Raw genomic sequence first — 17988 nt, 5'->3', positions numbered from 1 at the left:
GCCCATAAACTCAGCAAACCAGCACTGGCTGTTTCACCTCTCAGATAAAATACAGCTGCAAGGAAATACCCTCTGTGTGTGTGTGTTTATTGCCAATAGCAACATGAGATTAGAATGCATGCAATGCAACTAATTGGCGCCCTCAGGTTCCTCACAAATGGCCAGCTCAGTATAGCATTTTGGAATCATAAATATGCATGTGAGTAGCCCCATGGGTTGCAGTGGAACTTAAGCAAAGTTTATCCATCTTGGAAGGATGAAGGGCGGAGTTGACTGTGCTAGTAGATGAAAGAATTGCTACTCAAAGTCATGCAAAGTAGCTGTTTCTTCAAGATGTGTTGTCCTGTCCACATAGATTCCACTTAGTGTGCACACCATGCACATGAGATTTGATTCCATTGGGGCTTTCATCAACAGAAGTTGGTCTAATAAAAGATATTACCTCACCCACCTTGTCTCTCTAATATCCTGGGATCAACGGCTACACAACCACACTGCAAACTACAAATCATATGTATACAATAACACTGAACTGCAATCATTTCTAGAATGGAAGCAAACTGGCATAATACCCCTCCATGCTAGGCACTGTACAAACACAAGGCATCCCTTGCCTGGATGATCTAAGTGTAAACAAGGGACCACAGATGGATACAAATGGGGACAGCAAGATACCAGTGGGACGAAACTGTTAATGCTGAAAAGTAAGCAAACGTCTTACTTCTCACATGTACCTATGCCTCATAGCCAACCCCAAGTGTTCAAAAATCACAAGTCGGGCACCTCCAAAAATAATAAGATTTTATTTAAAAAAAAATTGGGGTTCTTTTTATTTGGTTTCTGGTTTTTTAAGCTTTATGGTGCACGGTCACATTTTCAAGATTTTCTCCACAACCATGAGGACTAGAAATTTACTGTTTTTGTTTAAAAGGTGATATTCTCACCTAATCACATGCTTCCAGCTTGGTGTAATGCTGGCAGGCCAGATGCCAGCTCTTACCCAGGCATTAGCTAAGAACTAACAACCTCATAGCTGGGGACCAGACCAGGTCACATGTTTGTTAGTTTTGCTCAAAATAGGTATTAGTCTTATAAGAATGTATTTAGTGTTTAGACTCTATGGAATGCTTGTAAATTGCTGCATGCATTAATCTCACTTGTAATGTTGGTATTCCATGATATAAGAAAATATGTAAGTTTTGCTTCATAACTTTGAAAATATTTGCTCTGAACTTATGAATTCATGAACGGGAATCATTCCCCCCTCCCCCCCCGCAGGAGGCGGGAACAGGGGATGTTCTTGGGCATCATTTCCCGATGCCCAGGACAGATGGAGGGACTCTGGCTCTCCACAGGGACCTGGGCTCCCCTGGGCAGCTCTTACCATGGCCTAGCTCCGGCTTGCGGCCTGGCCAGGGGGTGGGGTGTTGGGGGGAAGATAGGGTTACCATATTTCAACACTGAAAAAAGAGGACACTCCACGGGGGCCTGGCCCTGCCCCAACTCCGCCCCTTCCCCACCCCCGGCCCCGCCCCAACTCCGCCCCAGCCCCGCCCCTTCCCCAAAGCCCCTGCCCCAACTCTGCCCCCTCCTCTGAGCACCCTGCATTCCCCCTCCTCCCTCCCGCTCTGATCTTGGTTGGGGGTTGCTAAGTGCTTCCCTGCTCCCCACTCGCCCTGCAGCCTCTGCGCCCCCCGTCTGCCCTGCCCCTGCACCCCCCACCCCTGCAGCCTCTGTGACCCGTGCTCCCCACTCGCCCTGCAGCCCCTGCACCCCCCTGCCCCTGCAGCCTCTGCGCCCCCCGCCTGCCCTGCCCCTGCACCCCCCGCCCCTGCAGCCTCTGTGACCCCTGCTCCTCACTCGCCCTGCACCCCCCCGCCCCTGCAGCCTCTGAGACCCCTGCTCCCCACTCGCCCTGCAGCCCCTGCACCCCCCTACCCCTGCAGCCTCTGCACCCCGCCTGCCCTGCCCCTGCAGCCTCTATGCCCCTGCCTGCACTGCTCCTCCTCGCCCTGCAGCCCCTGCACCCTCCGCCCCTGCAGCCTCTGTGCCCTAGGGTACCAAATGATCTGGGGGTAAGTGACTGGCCTCTTGAGACTGGGAGCAAATTACATATTATGTGTTTTGTGTAAGTGACCATTTATCACTCAGTCCAGTTTGTCTGGGTGGCAAGATAGACTGGAGAGTCTAAGGGGACTGTCTTTGACTCCATGGTTAAGTGTTATAGTGACCCAGGAGTTCACATTTGTTACTGGCTTGGTAAAATCTAATTATAAAACACCCCCCAGTCTGGGGTCTCTGCCCTGTTTTGACAGTCTGCCCTGACGTAGACAGTGGCACTCACAGTCATGAGCCAGACAGCATGGGGGCGAGTGTTAATAAAACCATCAAATATTGAGAGATATTAAGATCAAGAGATTTAGCAACACTGCAGTGCTCCTCAGGAGCAGGGTGGTACAGCTTTCCCTGTCCCCCAGACTGGGACAAGTTTCTCCAAGGACACAACTGCAGAAAGCCTCCCCTCCCCTGCTCTATCACCTTTAGTCTCCCCTCCAAGGACCACGCTCATAGGATCCTGCTTAGCTTCCCTCGCGCCAGGTAATGTCACCCCTCCTCTAACGTCAGAGAAGAAGGCGGGGCTGGAGGGATGGGTCGGGCGGGGAAAAGGGGTTTTGAAAGTCCCGCGTGCAGGTGGCCGTTGGCCGCGCGTTGTCTCCGCCGCGCGCCCCGGTTGTGGGAGGTCCTAGCTTGGGATGCGGGGGCCGCACTCGGGCTGCGATAGGCCCTGGCCCCCGTGGACAGGCCGCCGCCTCCTCCCGCCAGCGTCAGGCAGAGCTAGACCGTTGGTGCGGGGGCTGCTGCTGTTAGCTCGCGGCGGTTCAGCGGGGACAAGCCCGCCCGCCCAGCCAAACCGCCAGCAGGGAGTCGGCGCGCCCGCGCCGGACAGATGTCACCCCGCTGATCTCCCTACCCCAGCCAACCAACGCAGAAGTTGTCTCATGGTGGCCTGAGAGCCCCCCGTGCGCACAGCTGTAAGCTGTTACAAGACCTCCAGTAAATGCAGGATCTCCACCAGAGACCTGTCAGGTCCTATACAGGGCTGTGGGCTGAGCGGCCTGGGCTCTGTCTACACCCAGCTCAGACATCCCCACGCAGGCAGCAGGCTGACAGACGCAAACAAAGTGCACCTGAAGGGCACGGCCCCACCATTTGTACTGCTGCACCGACAAATCAGCAGGCACCTGCTGCCATGGAATAGTGCTAGAAAGGAACAGGGTTTGGGAGGAAGCATTGCTGCTGTAAAATCTGTGGGGTCAATGATCCACCCTCTTTAGTCTTTTGTGACTTTTCCCCAGACGAGGTGGGCAATGGTCATAGATCACTATCAACAGAACTACGTGCAATTATCAAGGGACAGAGGCTTGCAACAACTTGTATAGCATAGGTAAAAATAAAGACGCGCCTGCTTCTCTTAAAGGGCTTTAAGCTGCAGGGTTATCATCACAAACGATGTATGATGCAAATTTTCTCTAATTTAGACAGTCAGGTGCCATCATACCTCTTTCTCAAATAGTACAAGAGTGGAGTTCCAGAAAATTACTTTCCTCCAAACAGATGCTTTGCAACAGAACAGTCTTAAGAGCTGTACAGGTCTCAGTGCAAAGTTTCAGTAAACATTTATTTTGTTTAAGCTTAGTCACAATACCATAATTCAATTGTGAAATCGGTCTACAAATAGTTAACTACATAATACATTGATCTGGTGCTCAGAGAAGTAATAAATAAAGCCATGTATAGCTCTGTAAAAATAAGTTTGATATTCATAACTACTTAAAATATCAGCAAAATCCAATATTTCCTTAAGGGTCATATGTCAAAAGTATACATACACAATTTTCTTCAGAACAAATCATTTTACATAACAATTTGCACAAATTTAAACATGATCTAAACTTTAAACTTCATGTACAAAACAGGATGTGAAATTAAATGACTGACATCAGTGCTGAAAACTAGTGCTACAATAGCAAATATAATTCCTGGTTAAAAAGAAGAAAGATCAATTTTTAATGTGCTAATTGTAGTCACAGTTCAATGGAATTATCCAAATATTTAAAATACATGCAGATACAATAAAATCTTTATTCTCAAAAAACAGACAAGTAGAACTTACAGTCAATAACATCATTAGCTGCCAAAAACGGATTATTAGTATGTGAGGCAAATCACATTAAAAAACTTTACACCATCAAAAAGCTAAGGTTGGTACTGAGTCTATTTTCCACATTAACTATGCAACAAGTCTTTAAAAGCAAATCACAATTTGAAGAACACACTATTAAGTACAGTACTGAGCTACACCAGATTTTGTACATTGTACTCTGACATTCAATACCACTTTTGAAAACATTACATTCTGAATACAAAACAGTTAACTACAGGTAAGGTGTGTACTTTAAGATAAATTGCTACAAAGGTAAAGCTTTGCAGAATGTTGATGTATTGAAATACATACAGTAGTTTCAAATATTAGACCCTAAAGTATGACATATAAATACTTAAGATCTTTATGGAATTTCTGTTAAAGCCAGACAGCTTGAGGTCCATCATAAACTATCATGTCAATCAATAAAGTAAGGTGACATTCTTCTAAGTAGCTACTGAAGACAGGACAATAAAAAGGAGCAGTTTAATATTACTAGCCTCTAGAACTGATGACAGGATTTGTTAAACTATGCTAAAGAATGCAAAGATACTACTGCCCATCTCAGAATAAGCCGTTTAGTAATTAGAGCAAAGTACTGGGAGTCATGAGATCTGGTTTTATTCCTATCTCTGCCACTGACTTGCTGTGTGGTCGTGGGCAAGTCTCTCAAACTCCGTGCCTCAGTTTACTCATCTGTAAAATGGAATGATTACATATCTTTGTAAAGTGCCCTGAGGCCCTCATAAAAGGCAGTATAACACAGTCACTGCCTATGGAATGAATTATGAAGAATGGAGTAGAAGAGCCTAGTAGGTGAACAGTATAATTTTGTATGGAAAAATATTTGTAAAATATATTTACAAAGGTAACTTGAGAACTGAAATACACCATCAGATTAGCCTTCCAAAAACATTTTAACTACTGTGCACATTAAATTCAGAGTATTTTCAAGTACAATCATTTAATTTTTGTTTGTGCTCTTTCAAAATAACTACTTTTGAAGTTAGCAGACTATACACTGAGATAATTGAATATTGGGAAACAATACTGATGAAAATAGCCAATTTTAAATAAACTGCCCAAGCATATTTGTCTTGTCTATTTATAACATCTTAAAATTTTCTATTGGGTTTAAAATGAAACATTTCACACTGCATGGGATGTAAGTAAATACAAAAATATATTTTCCTGCATACAGCAGGGTGGGCAAGTTTGGGAGAAGAGTGTTGACACAAAAGTGCTGGTTTTACCAAAAACTAAAAAAGGTGACATAAAAAAAGACATGGGAATAATATGAATATAATCCAAAAGTAAATTTTATGGTAACATTTTAATGTAATTATGTAATATGCAACTCTTGTTATTCTTATATTTTTTTATCTTCAATACTAAATATAGATTACCTAAAATATAAACATTTTATGTAAAATATAAATAATTCATAGAAAAGAAAACAGGCATGAATGTACAGACTTCAGGTGACAGTTACACATCCCTGTATTTCTTTATTTAGGACACAGTTATGCAAAACTGACTCATGTCACCTTCTCCCCCGGTTGTCCCATTGAAGACAGTGCAACTATATACTCTAGTAAGGTTTGTTTGCAGGCTTCAGTCCTTAGGCCCAAAATTCACAAAGCACTTTGCTAAATTGGGGCTTTAATACCTAATTTAAGAGTCTACTTTGTACCCTGATCCTACAAGCACTACTGAGGGTAGTGATTTTTACTGTGAATAGTCCCGTTGATATCAATAGCACTACATCTATTAGAGTTCACAGGGTTGAGCCTGTAGGACCCTAACCTAGTTTTTAAAGTATAAGAATGAAGAAAAAAGTTTAAATACAACATTATTAATCTGGAAGCCTGCACATAATCATACAATTTATTTATTGTTTTATAGGCAAGGGTTGGTTTGTTTTTGGGGGGTTTTTTTGGTTAAATCAGATACTTCGCAATTTTCAACAAAAACTTCGTAAGGATTCACGGTTTTTGCATTTGCATATGTGGCCACTCAGATGGCATGACGGATTAAAATGGCTCACACTACATACTGTCAATTGCACATTATACCAACTAACTAAGTTTAAGTGATCACTGACAAGTTGGTGCCAAAGGTCAAAACCCCCTACATTTTAAAATGCCCATAAATATGGATTTAAAAATAAATCATAGTAATACATGTTCAATATGACAGACCAAAAGAGAGATTAGGCAAGTAACATGCATTTTTTAAATAGTCTTGTATACTTCAGCATTAAAAATTAAAAGGAAATTTACAATGAAAATTCAATGAAATGTTACAATCCTGGTTAAATCCCAAATCAGCAAGTTGAAGACAGAATGCCAAATTCTTCTTAGGTGGTTATATGCAATTCCTCTGAAGAAAACAGGGACACATGTGAAATAGCAGTTTTTGGCTCAGCACCAGATTTTATTTTAACACAGCTTTTTAAAAATATTAGAAACAGGTTCTTCTGTAATGATGGTGCATTTTACCTATTTAGGTATTTATACTGTGCTCATTGCTATGGTATAAATGCTTTCCCACCAGACATCCTCGTAACACCCTTGAAAGCACTGCATTACAAAAGTTAAATGATTTCTCAGACTTTCTTCCCTGAGGTTACCTTTGTCTCAACACACTTCAAGAAATCTTACAAAGTCAGTGTCATAATGATCTAGCTTGTTAGCATGATGAGGATACAAATACATACACCCACCAAAATAAAGTTGCTTCAAAGCTCTCTAACATCACTTTGAAATAATCCCCTATTTTATACACACTCCATAATGTGATTGACCTCCCCAAAGATCCACTGGGGACACGGACTTCAAGCAAAAAGCACCCATAAGACTTAAAATTTTAGAAAAAAATCCAGATCTTCCTCAAGATAGATTTATTGCTGCTTATTGGTCCTGAGAAAGCTTTAAGCAACAATACATTTGGAAGTATTTTATCTGCTGCATTTTTTGTTCTGAGGAAGCATGTGGGTCCTGAGATTTAAAAAAAAAAAAAAAAAAAAAAAAAAAAATCATATTTCTTCCTATGCACTCCTATGTGGAAAATGCTTTACTGTGAAGATCAAATATAAACTACTCTGCCACTGAAAATTTGCCAGCACATTACATTTCTTATCCTCATAGCAATTTTTGTTTTATTAAACTGCACTTTAAAAAAACAAAAAAAAAAACCCACCACTGACGGCAAAGTCCATAATATGAAAAACTAAGAAAGAAAAGCTCATACCTGTAGAGTGTTATGGGTTCTTCATTTTGGACTGGCTTTAAAGGGCTTCTGATTTATGAAGTAACTCCCTTCTTGCCATTAAAAGCTATGGTATGATATTTTTTGGCCTGAATGTGAGAACATTTTTCATACTATATGAAAAGGCAACTTCAGGCAATGAAATAAGTCAACAGTAAATTAGAATGCTCACAACTTTGTAAAAAAAAAAAAAAATTAAAACGTTGACCCACAATCACTACTTCTCAAGAAAAACATTTGGTAGCTTGAGTAAGATTTTTTTTAATGTCAAATTTGCATAATGCTCAGCTCAGCTTCAATATTTTAAATAGATCACTCAATTTGCTTTTATAAAAATTCTACAAAAAAGATGTTTTTAAATGCTTGTAAAAGTAAGCGTTTTCACTGATAAAATTCTAGTCATGGATAAAATTCTCTGAATATACAGCTAACATCTCATATCTTATTTTACAAGTATAATGTTTCTGAGTGTATAGTCTAGATAAATTACTCTTATTCTTCTTAACACATGATCTAAAGTTTTAACATTGCACATTTTTATCATGTGATGTTTTGTTGCTTAGTAACTTTCAATGAGATAGTGCTTAGTAACCTTCTAGTGAGCTGGTGTAAAGTGATCTATAGGTTTTATTTCATTGGTCATTGGCTCTGTCCATGTTTTCCATTATCCTAGTAAGACGTATGTTCAGAAGTCTAATTTGACTGTCAATATGGTCAATCTTCTCCTCAAGGCTGCTGCTGCTGTTTCTCCTCCAGTAAAATCCAACGGGCCCAGTCATGAAGTAGACTGCTACAACAAAGCACAGAGGCAAGACTGCATGCTCTGGTTCTCCTTCATACTTCTGGAGGATGTATACACATGAGAGCGCAAACAGAGCAACTCTTACAATCCAGAAGAAGCGACCAAACAGCATATGTAAGACACAGAAGAAGAATCCAAGGAAGACAGACAAAAACCAATAGGCAAGTAAAACAGCACCAATCAGCAGAAGAACACGGGTAGGGTTGTTGGCAACTGCTGCAGGGCTGAAATAATGAGTCAGGTTGGAAGCTGAAAAATAAAAACAAATTTATGAGAAATTAAAAGATAGTTTAATTACATCAGGCAAAGGTAAGTGTAAACTGTGAGCATAACTAGTGACGGGCCATATATCTGCAGAAGTTTCAAGGCTGCGGTTTCTAAAAAAAAAAAGGGGGGGGGGGGGAATGACCAGAGTACTGGATAATTATAAATATATATGTACCCTTGAGTGCCCATTTCATATAGCAGCAATCACTACATTATTTCTATGGTTGTGACTGAGTGAATTCACTTCAGTTAAAGAGAGGGCCACACTAGTCCAGGACGTAAGTTTAGAACGAAGATCAAGGGTAAATATGGCCTTCATGTAGTAACAACGTTTAGATATTATATGTTAAGCTACATTCAGCATCACACAACAGAATAGTACATCCACCTTTAGGATCACGACTATTTCTACCCTTTGTTTCTTTTCATTCTCCCTCTGCCCCCATCTTCCTTTGTTTCCCTGCCCTTTCCCTGTGTGTCATTCCATTTCCCCCTCTGCATTTCTTTCCCTGCAGCAACTCTCAGTTTACCCTTTGGACTTCTTCCTCATCCCATTCCATCTGATAAAATGATCAGCAATAAAATAACGACAACATGTACAGAAATTAATGACAGGAACTCCATATGCATGCAAGACTGCTTAAACTTATTCAGCTTCGTGGAGTCTAGATCCCAGAACCATTAGAAAAATAATTTAGTTGGAAAAACATTATTTTAATTTTTAAAGTGTCAATTTTTTACTCTATGGATTACAAGCACAGACATCGTCATCAGAGAGCCACATATCCCAAACTTTTCCTTCAAAATTCACACAACACCGGAGCAAGGTGCTATTTCCTAGGCAAGGTTTATAAGTACAAACGAGTGTGTCACCATATTAGAGCACATGGGCAAGCCACAGCAATATGCCCTGGTTTCGGAAAAGCTAGGCATTCAGTCAAACCAAAAAAAGATAGTAGTAGTAGAATGTTCTCTCCACGTCTAACCTAACTATTGCAAAGCACATTATAGAAAAGTGCTCCATTAACTTCAACATGGTTTCCATCATTAAGTGACAAACTTAGTAGATAAAAATCCTCTTAATATGTCCCTGTTCCAGCCCCAATGTCTGATTTACAGCACCCCCACGACCATGGGTCTTCTTTTCTCTCTTACAGAGAGGAAAGGAGTCACATTTACAGAGTGCTCTATATGACCAGACTTAGCATTAAGAATGTTACAAATATCACAAATGGCAGTAAGAAAAGGCAGAAATGAACAGCAGGGAAAACAAGAGAAAACTTAGGTACAGGCAAGGAAACAGACAAAATGAAGGACGGAAAAAAAACGTGAAAATACCGGGAAAAATTATGCAGACCTTTTTCATTCTTTTCTAAGGAAAACTTTCCAATAACTGTCCTCGCTCCAGAGAAATATTTTCAAGGCATCCTCATCATGCTAACACAGTAAAGTGATTAAGCTACACAAACCCTTTAAAAGTTTTATTTCCCAGACCCCTGCCCAGAGAATTTAGCAGTGTTGAGTCCTGACTGCAGTGCAAAGCTTTTCTCATATTGCTTTACCAATATACTTCACCCACTTCTGGAGTGTTAGAGCAGAGTTGGGATAGATGGAACTTGAGGGATTAAATTGTAAGAAAAGGAGAAACAAACTAGAGTTGGGAAATAGTCCCTACCAACACATTAGAAGGGGTAGCTACCTAAACCAGCCTTCACAGTTGCATACTCTAGGTGCTCTAGAAACTGTCCTCTCCATTCTCTTTAGTGGATGACACCCAGTCACAAGTCTCAAAACACCCAGTGAAGAACAAAGATTAACCACTAACCCGTCCAGATTTAGAAAGATATGCAAGACATCTCTTTGCCCAGATTTTCAACTCCGTGAATTATCAGATCTTGGATTTTAGCTCACTGGTCAGATCTCTTTCCATTCTCTGCTTCAAAGCTACAGAATGCAGAGTAGCAGGATTGTTTTACTTCTTTTGTTTGGAAGTATTAATGACAAAATGTAAACCCTGAAAGTGTTCCCAGAAACTGTGGTGATGAATGATTTAGAAATGCATGTAATAAACAGGTATCAAAGATAATACAAATGCAAAGGTAATACATACCTTATTAATATTCTCCATCCTTCCCATACCTGTAAAAACATCCACAAGGATTATCTGCATAATTTTGGGTTTAACCGACATCACACTTACCATCAATTCCAAGAACATCCAGCACATCAGTCCATATTCTCCAGAAGGTGTCTACTAATACATCCACACCGTAAACAAATCTTTCTGTCAGCCTAGAGAAAAACTGTAAAATAAAATGCTACTGTAAAGAATGGCCATTGGAAATCAACCTTGAGGGGTTTATGCAGTTTATTCAATTTTCAGTACATCTAAAAATATATATACATCACTGATTGATCAATCAAGGTACATATATATTTCCCTTTACCATAGTATCTGAGTGCCTCCAAGTATTTAAAAATAAATGTAGCAAATCTTTCTTCCCTTTCAGATCACAGGAAAAACTGAATTAACATAGTTTTTGTTTGCCTGCTTGTTCACGTGTGTTATTTGCAACAGGTTCATAACTGGTGTGTGAAAACCAAAAACTCTTTCAATGCAATTCTCAGATATTTACTGAAAACCTGACTGGTACATAAACAATGTGTTGGAGATCTACACAAAACTTTAATGACAGTGCAAATTATATTCATTCAATTCAGTAAATTAACATACCTTCATGTTACTATGATACAGAGGGAGTTAAGATTGAGAATTGTAAAGTTAGAAGACTGAATGAGAAAATGAGTACACCTGAAGGCTGATTTGGTTTCCTTTGGGAACAGCCTAATCTAAATTTGTTTTGAAGATTACAATACTGTTAGTCTTATTTCAGTTCTTGTGTGTATCCCTGAAGAATTTGACCTGAATCCCTGAGAAGGGCAGACAACACTGTGGAAAAAACACCTGCATTCTCTCAATGCTACTGCCTTCACTGCTATAGAAGCTACTCCAAAGGTTTTCAGGTCCAAATTTTGCCATTGTAGTGGCAGCCTTCTGAAGATTGTCAGTATAAACTTCCTTAACAAAAAGTTATCAAGATTATAGATGAAAAAGGTGGACATTTGGCTCAGCTTGCTTCCTCTAATCTAGCACCTGCATCTTCCATGCTGCTCCCTAACATATTGCCAGCTATTGTGCAAGAACCTTCTCCTGGCCTCCTAGTGACATTCAGCTCAGCCTTCCTCTCTCTCCATTTCAACAACCTTATCTGAACACATTTTCTTCTTTCCTTGCTCAGGTGTCTTGATTCTTTCCCTCTGATACTTTACTGTATTGAATACAAACAATTATGTAACTATATTTCAAAAAGAACTGTGACAAAACAGAAATATATGCTCTGTATAAATTGTTTACTATTGCTTCTAGTTTACTCTCCCAGCACTAGTTCAATAATTCATCCACCCTTCGATTTGTAATAACAAGGAGGCGGCTAAGGATTTCTCATTCAATTTTTGCTTGGGATGCTAAGGCGTTCTCAAACCCTGTTTTTCTTTGCTTTAGACCATTAGAGGTCAGAGGGCCCTGGGTCCACAATATGAAAGTCATTGCCCACTGCTTCTAAGCCGCACGAACCTGCGCTAGTATCTGGTGGATTAGAGATGCAGAGCAGCCACCCACAGAGGGAGCCAGACAGCTCGCTGCTGCGTTGAGTTGCTCACAGTGCTCTTCCCGTCCAGCCCATGGTCTCTGTCAAGGCTCTTTTCTGCTGGCTAATCCTTACAACGGGGTCTCATTTAAGTTTTCGGGGAGCAGAATGTCTGCGCGGAGGGGAGCTGTTTATTAGCTCATAAACCACATGAAAACGTGCACGCACCAAGCCTCCCCCCTTCCAGCCTCGTCACACGCAACCGAGACCCTTCGGGGCGAGGAGGCAACCAAGGCAGGCGGCCTCCGTGGTGCTTTCAACGATTCCTGCTTCCACCCACCTCCACCCCGAGCGCGGCTCCCAGGCAGCCTTAGTCCCCCAGGGACTTGCGGGGCTTGCTCGGGGCCTGCGACGGGAAGGAGAGGAGGGAGCCTACGGGGAGCGCCCGAAGCAGGGGACAGGAAGGGCGGCTGCGCGGGATGGCGGGGGGATCGCCCGCAGGGCCCGCGCGTTCTCCTCACCCCGCTACAGGGGCTCCCATGGGAGGGCCGGGGGCTCGCCGGGGGGGAGGGGGGTGTCTCACCTTCTGCAGGGCCCGCACGTTCTCCTCGCCGAACAGGCTGCTCACCCCCTGGTAGATGCCGCTGGCCGCCCGGCGGAGGCTGTTCTGCTTGTCGGCGCCGCGGCTCCGGGCCGCCCAGGCTCCAGGTCCCACCACCTCGCCCAGCAGCAGCAGGAGAAGCAGCGCCAGGCCGGGCACTAGCCGCCCCCTGCCTCGCGCCGCCATGTCGCTCAGCCCGGCCAAGACCACCTAGCGCCGCACGCTGCCGCCTGTGGCCGCCGTTCCCAGCATCCTCCCGCCAGGCGGGCAGCGCCGGAGTCCGGCGGCGGCTGCAGCGCCCCCTGCGGGAGGCGGAGTGGGAGGGCCTGTCCCTCGGGGCCGCCCGCCCACCCAGGAGCCCCCGGCGAGCTCGGCTCGGGGAGCCCTCATCGCAGGGCGGCCCTCGCCCGGCGGAGTGACGGACACCGCTCAGCGGCGCGACACACACAGCACACCCCTGACAGCACAATACACACACTGCACCCCCTCCCCTCACAATACACCCCCCTCCCAGCGCAACACACACACTGCACCCCCCTCCCCTCACAATACACACCCCTCCCAGCGCAACACACACACTGCATACCCCTCACCTCACAATACACACCCCTCACAGTGCAACACATATACTGCACACCCCTCACCTCACAGCGCAACACACACACTGCACAACCCTCACAGCGCAACACACACACTGCACATCCCTCACCTCACAATACACACCCCTCACAGCGCAACACACATACTGCACACCTCTCCCCTCACAATACACACTCCTCACAGTGCAACACATATACTGCACACCCCTCACCTCACAGTGCAACACACACACTGCACACCCATCACAGCGCAACACACACACTGCACACCTCTCACCTCACAATACACGCACACTGCACACCCCTCACTGTGCAACACACACACTGCACACCCCTCACCTCACAACACACACGCTGCACACCCCTCACCTCACAATACACACCTCTGACAGCACAACACACACCACCACCCATGGACAGACTCCCAAAAATCACATAATTGGCCAAAAGAGGGGTTGATTATCCTCTCTCCAGGCCTACAGGAGGTGGGGTGTGAAGGGGTAGGCATGTGTCTCATGTATCATTCTGATCCTGGCTGCCCTGATGCCTGGCTCTCTCTGAGGTGTGTTTGTGTTTTGAAGAGGGTAGGTGTGTGTTGTGTTGTGAGGAGTGATGTGGCAGGGGTGTATTGTGCTGTGAGGAATGGTGCCAAGGGTGTTGTGGTGTGAAGGGTGTACACAGGGCCGCCCGGGGGGGGACAAGTGGGGCAATTTGCCCCGGGCCCCGCAGGGGCCCCCACGAGAGTTTTCAGGGGCCCCGAGGAGAGTTTTCGGCGGGTCTTCTGCAGCAGGTCCTTCAGTGCCACCGAACACACCCGGAGCGAGTGAAGGACCCGCTGCCGAAGACCCGGAGCTTCTTCTGCTCCGGGTCTTCGGCGGCAATTCGGCGGCGGGTCCTTCACTCGCTCCGGGACCCACCGCCGAAGTGCCCTGAAGACCCGGAGCGGAAGGACCCCCACCGCCGAAGACCTAAGGTCCCCTGAATCCTCTGGGTGGCCCTGGGTGTACAGTGTGTGTGTTGTGCTGTTAGAGGCGGGTATGCAGTGTATGTATTATAAGTAGGGCCTTACCAAATTCTCGGCCATGAAAAATACATCATGGACCATGAAATCTGGTCTCCTCCACCCGCCGGTGAAATCTGGTCTTTTGTGTGCTTTTACCCTATACTATACAGATTTAATGGGAGGAGACCAGCATTTCTCAAATTGGGGGTCCTGACCCAAAAGGGAGTTGCAAGGGGGTCACAAGGTTATTTTAGGGGGTCATGGTATCGTCACCCTTACTTCTGCGCTGCCTTCAGAACTAGGCGGCCGGAGTGCAGCGGCTGTTGGCTGGGCAACCAGCTCTGAAGGCAGCGCCCTGCCAGCAGCAGTGCAGAAGTAAGGGTGGCAATACCATACCATGTAGGGTGACCAGACGTCCCGATATTTAAGTGTTTGTTCTGATATTTGCTTCGCCGGAAGCACTCGGCTTTTTTCCCCCCCCTCTCTCCTGCTCAGCCGGCAGGAGCCAGCCTCCCCCGCCGGATCCGGAAGGGGTTACTACTGGCCGCTCGGCCGGAAGTGATGCCGTGGCCGGTGGGGAGCCGCCAGTTCCCCAACCCCGCTTGTAGGACTTTGCCAAGAGCCTTGCGCGCCATGGGGGGGCCGCGGGGTGGGGCCAACTGGGCTCCAGCGGCTCCTGGGCGCGGCGCGGGGCCATAGCGGAGCCCCGTGGTAATGTCACCGGCTCCCCAGGGCATGAGGCAGAGCCCCGGGGTGGTGAATCGCGGGGAGCTCTGGGGGGTGGACCCCGGAGAAGCCCTGTGGGAACCACGTGTCCGCTTCGCGGCAGGGACGGCTCCAGACGGGCTGCCTGTTGGCCAGGCGCTGGGCTGAGCTGGCGAAGGCAGAACGGAGAGCGGCCTCGGGCCAAGCTGCTAGGACACGTGCGGGGGAGGCCGAAGGAAACTGGGCGTCCAGCCAGTGCCTGTGGCCCCGAAGAACCCCCAGCTGTGCAGCCCGGGGGTGGGTGGGGTGGGGTTGCTACTCCTGGGGTGGGACGTTTGGCAGGGGAGGCAGCATGCTCTGCTTGAGGGTGCTCAGAAGAGACGTTTGAAATTTTTTTCTCTCCTGCTCCACCGGTGATCACACAGTGTTTAAGTTGCTTGCAAGAGTTCTGCTTTGTTCTGAGTCCAATTCCAATTCTGTGTGCATAATAACAAAACTTTCACAGCACCCAGTCCAGACTCTCTGTCTAGGAAGCTCAGTCTTTAAAGGCACAGCCCCATATACTACAAACTTTTACAGTGGGGTGGAGAGTGATTAAGGTTATCTCTCTGGGCCACATTTCATTAGACCCTAAATATCAAGAGGTGAAAGGTAGATACAGATAATTACTAGTGTTTTAGAACTACCAATCTCCTCACTTGTACAGGTATGAATATTATTTGTATCTATTATAATCAAGATCTGAAATTACAGCTAGTACTTTCATGTATGCAATAGATTCCAGGACTGAAGTGGACTCTGGGTGTAAGCTTTTATATGTTGTCCACAAGAAGAACTGGATTTGCTTCAATTATAGTGTTGAAAGTTTCCTCAATTGGAGAAGGATCTCCCTCACTCCTCCAGAACAAGCAAGGTCCATCCCTTTGTCCCTGCCTGGTCTGGAGCAGAACAAAGGACATTTGGTGTCTTTTTCGTGACTAAAAGCTTTATTTTGGGAGTTCTCCACCTTCAGAACAAGTCCTCAGAACCACTTGCGCTGAACCTGTTAGTGTCTGCTTATGGAGTTTGTCTATTTTAGAACAATCCTCATAAGGGTGCTTAAGAGTTTAAACTTCCAATCATTCCATAAAATGTCTGTGTTGTGGTGTATCCTGCCACCTTGTATCAATCAGACAACCTCTTCAGTTCTCAAAATGGAATTTAATCTTTGGATACTTGCACAGGTTTATTCACATACTTATATTCAAGTGAGTGTGTGGAGTGTCCTTAATCCAAACCTGGAACGAGGTGTGTGTGGGGGAAGTATCTTGTTCTGAAATGATTTTGTTATACAAAAGTAGCATTTGAAAGGTATTTGGGTGAAAATGGTGAATTACAATGAATACTGTTCACACTATTTTTCTCCGGTCTTTAAAGCTGCTGAAATGTGGATATATTCTAGTGTAAAAAAATAAATAAATCTAAAGTAGTCATACAACCATATCCGTTTTCCTTCAAGTTCTTACAGTTTCCCAAAGCCTCCTTTGGAATCCTGGAAATTTGAGGATGAGACTGAGAAAAGGCGAGAAAGAAATGAAAACAAAGGAAGAAAGGAAGAGGATCAGTAGGGGGAGATGAGAGCAGAGATGTAAGCTGGGGTGGAGTTACTGTAAATGCTGAATATATGTGTCAAGATTTTCTGTGGGTTAGAGCATAATATATGATAAAATTCCCAAAGTGCCTCGTCCTCTTTGATCCTCCTGTGTAAACTGGGCCACTTTCTTTTCAATTAAAAATCTCAGCTCAGTAAAGCAAACTACAATGTTCCTCCTAAGTCATTTTGTACTGGCATTTTTCAGGTATGGGCTGTTTTCGGGTGGAGGAAGGCAGTTGCTACTGCTTTTTTATTATCTTAAATGTAGTATAGATTTAATTATCAGCTGATATGTCTAAACTGGAGTCTAGGTTAGGCATTCTCTTTAGGTCTCTGTCTTGCTCAACTCAAAATAGATAATGTTGCCATCTGCACGAGCGCCAAGCTAAAAGCTTTCCTCTGATTGGGCACACCTCCATCCCATTCTTCAGCTCATTGGTTCACAGCGTATTAGGTTTTTTTAAAGCTATTAGGCAATTAGTCTGTCCTTGTGTCAGTTTCTCCATTGTCTGGCTAGCCTCACATGAGGTGGGTTCTGGGCTGATATGGGACCAGCCAATCACGGTGCAATCTGATTGTGGTGCGCTGCCGCAGGGAATCACTCCGCCTTGCACAGCCGGCGCGCTGCTCAGAACACATGGGACAGGTGCTATTTAAAGAAACAATCAGCAGTTTTGAAAGGGAATTACAGTTTTTTCATATAGTCCCCTTCTACACACAAACCGTGATTGTGGAATTTGTTTTTCTTGCCGGTTGAATAATAGAAAGTAAAGAGACTGTTGCTCATTCTGCAAGGCTGATAAACTGGGATGATTTGAATGAGATTTTTTTTTTAAAAGATGAATGAAATGTAAAATGCCTAACTGCACCACCCACAATGCAAGAAGGCCTCACCTTAAGAAAAAGGTAATTTTAAAACTGGCTGAAAATTAATGCAAAGTGAGAGGGATTTGGCAGCTCTCTTTAGATACATGAAGTGAACTATTTGCTAGACATTTATATCAGTTTACTTGTATAACAAGCAGGACATCTTAGAGATAGGAAGTAGCATAAATTAAAAATCGATAGGTTTACAAAATAATTACAACCTAATCTGGAAATTGGAGAGAAAAATAGTGTGGCCTGCTGGAAAAAAGTAAAATTCTCATTAAAGGAGAAAATAAAATTATGATGTCCTTAGAATACTGCTAAAACTATTTGCTTTGTTGCTTAACTACTCCTGTACCAACAGCAGCAAAGAGGGAATTTATCTATGGA

At 44.4% G+C, this 17988-nt stretch overlaps 1 protein-coding gene across 1 annotated transcript; it reads right to left on the bottom strand.

Moving 5' to 3' along the window:
* Nucleotides 1-3654: 3654 nt before the first annotated feature.
* BRI3BP (BRI3 binding protein) lies at nt 3655-13043 on the bottom strand. The gene is given in 3 exon segments (XM_065417688.1): nt 3655-8525; nt 10744-10846; nt 12774-13043. Coding segments are annotated over 3 exon segments (792 nt in total). The 3' UTR covers nt 3655-8106.
* Between the last annotated feature and the right edge of the window lie 4945 nt (nt 13044-17988).

The sequence above is a fragment of the Emys orbicularis genome, chromosome 16 (assembly GCF_028017835.1).
Source record: "Emys orbicularis isolate rEmyOrb1 chromosome 16, rEmyOrb1.hap1, whole genome shotgun sequence".
Taxonomy (NCBI): domain Eukaryota; kingdom Metazoa; phylum Chordata; order Testudines; family Emydidae; genus Emys; species Emys orbicularis.
Note: the sequence above shows the minus strand (reverse complement) of the source record. Positions and strands in the feature narration are given on the sequence as shown.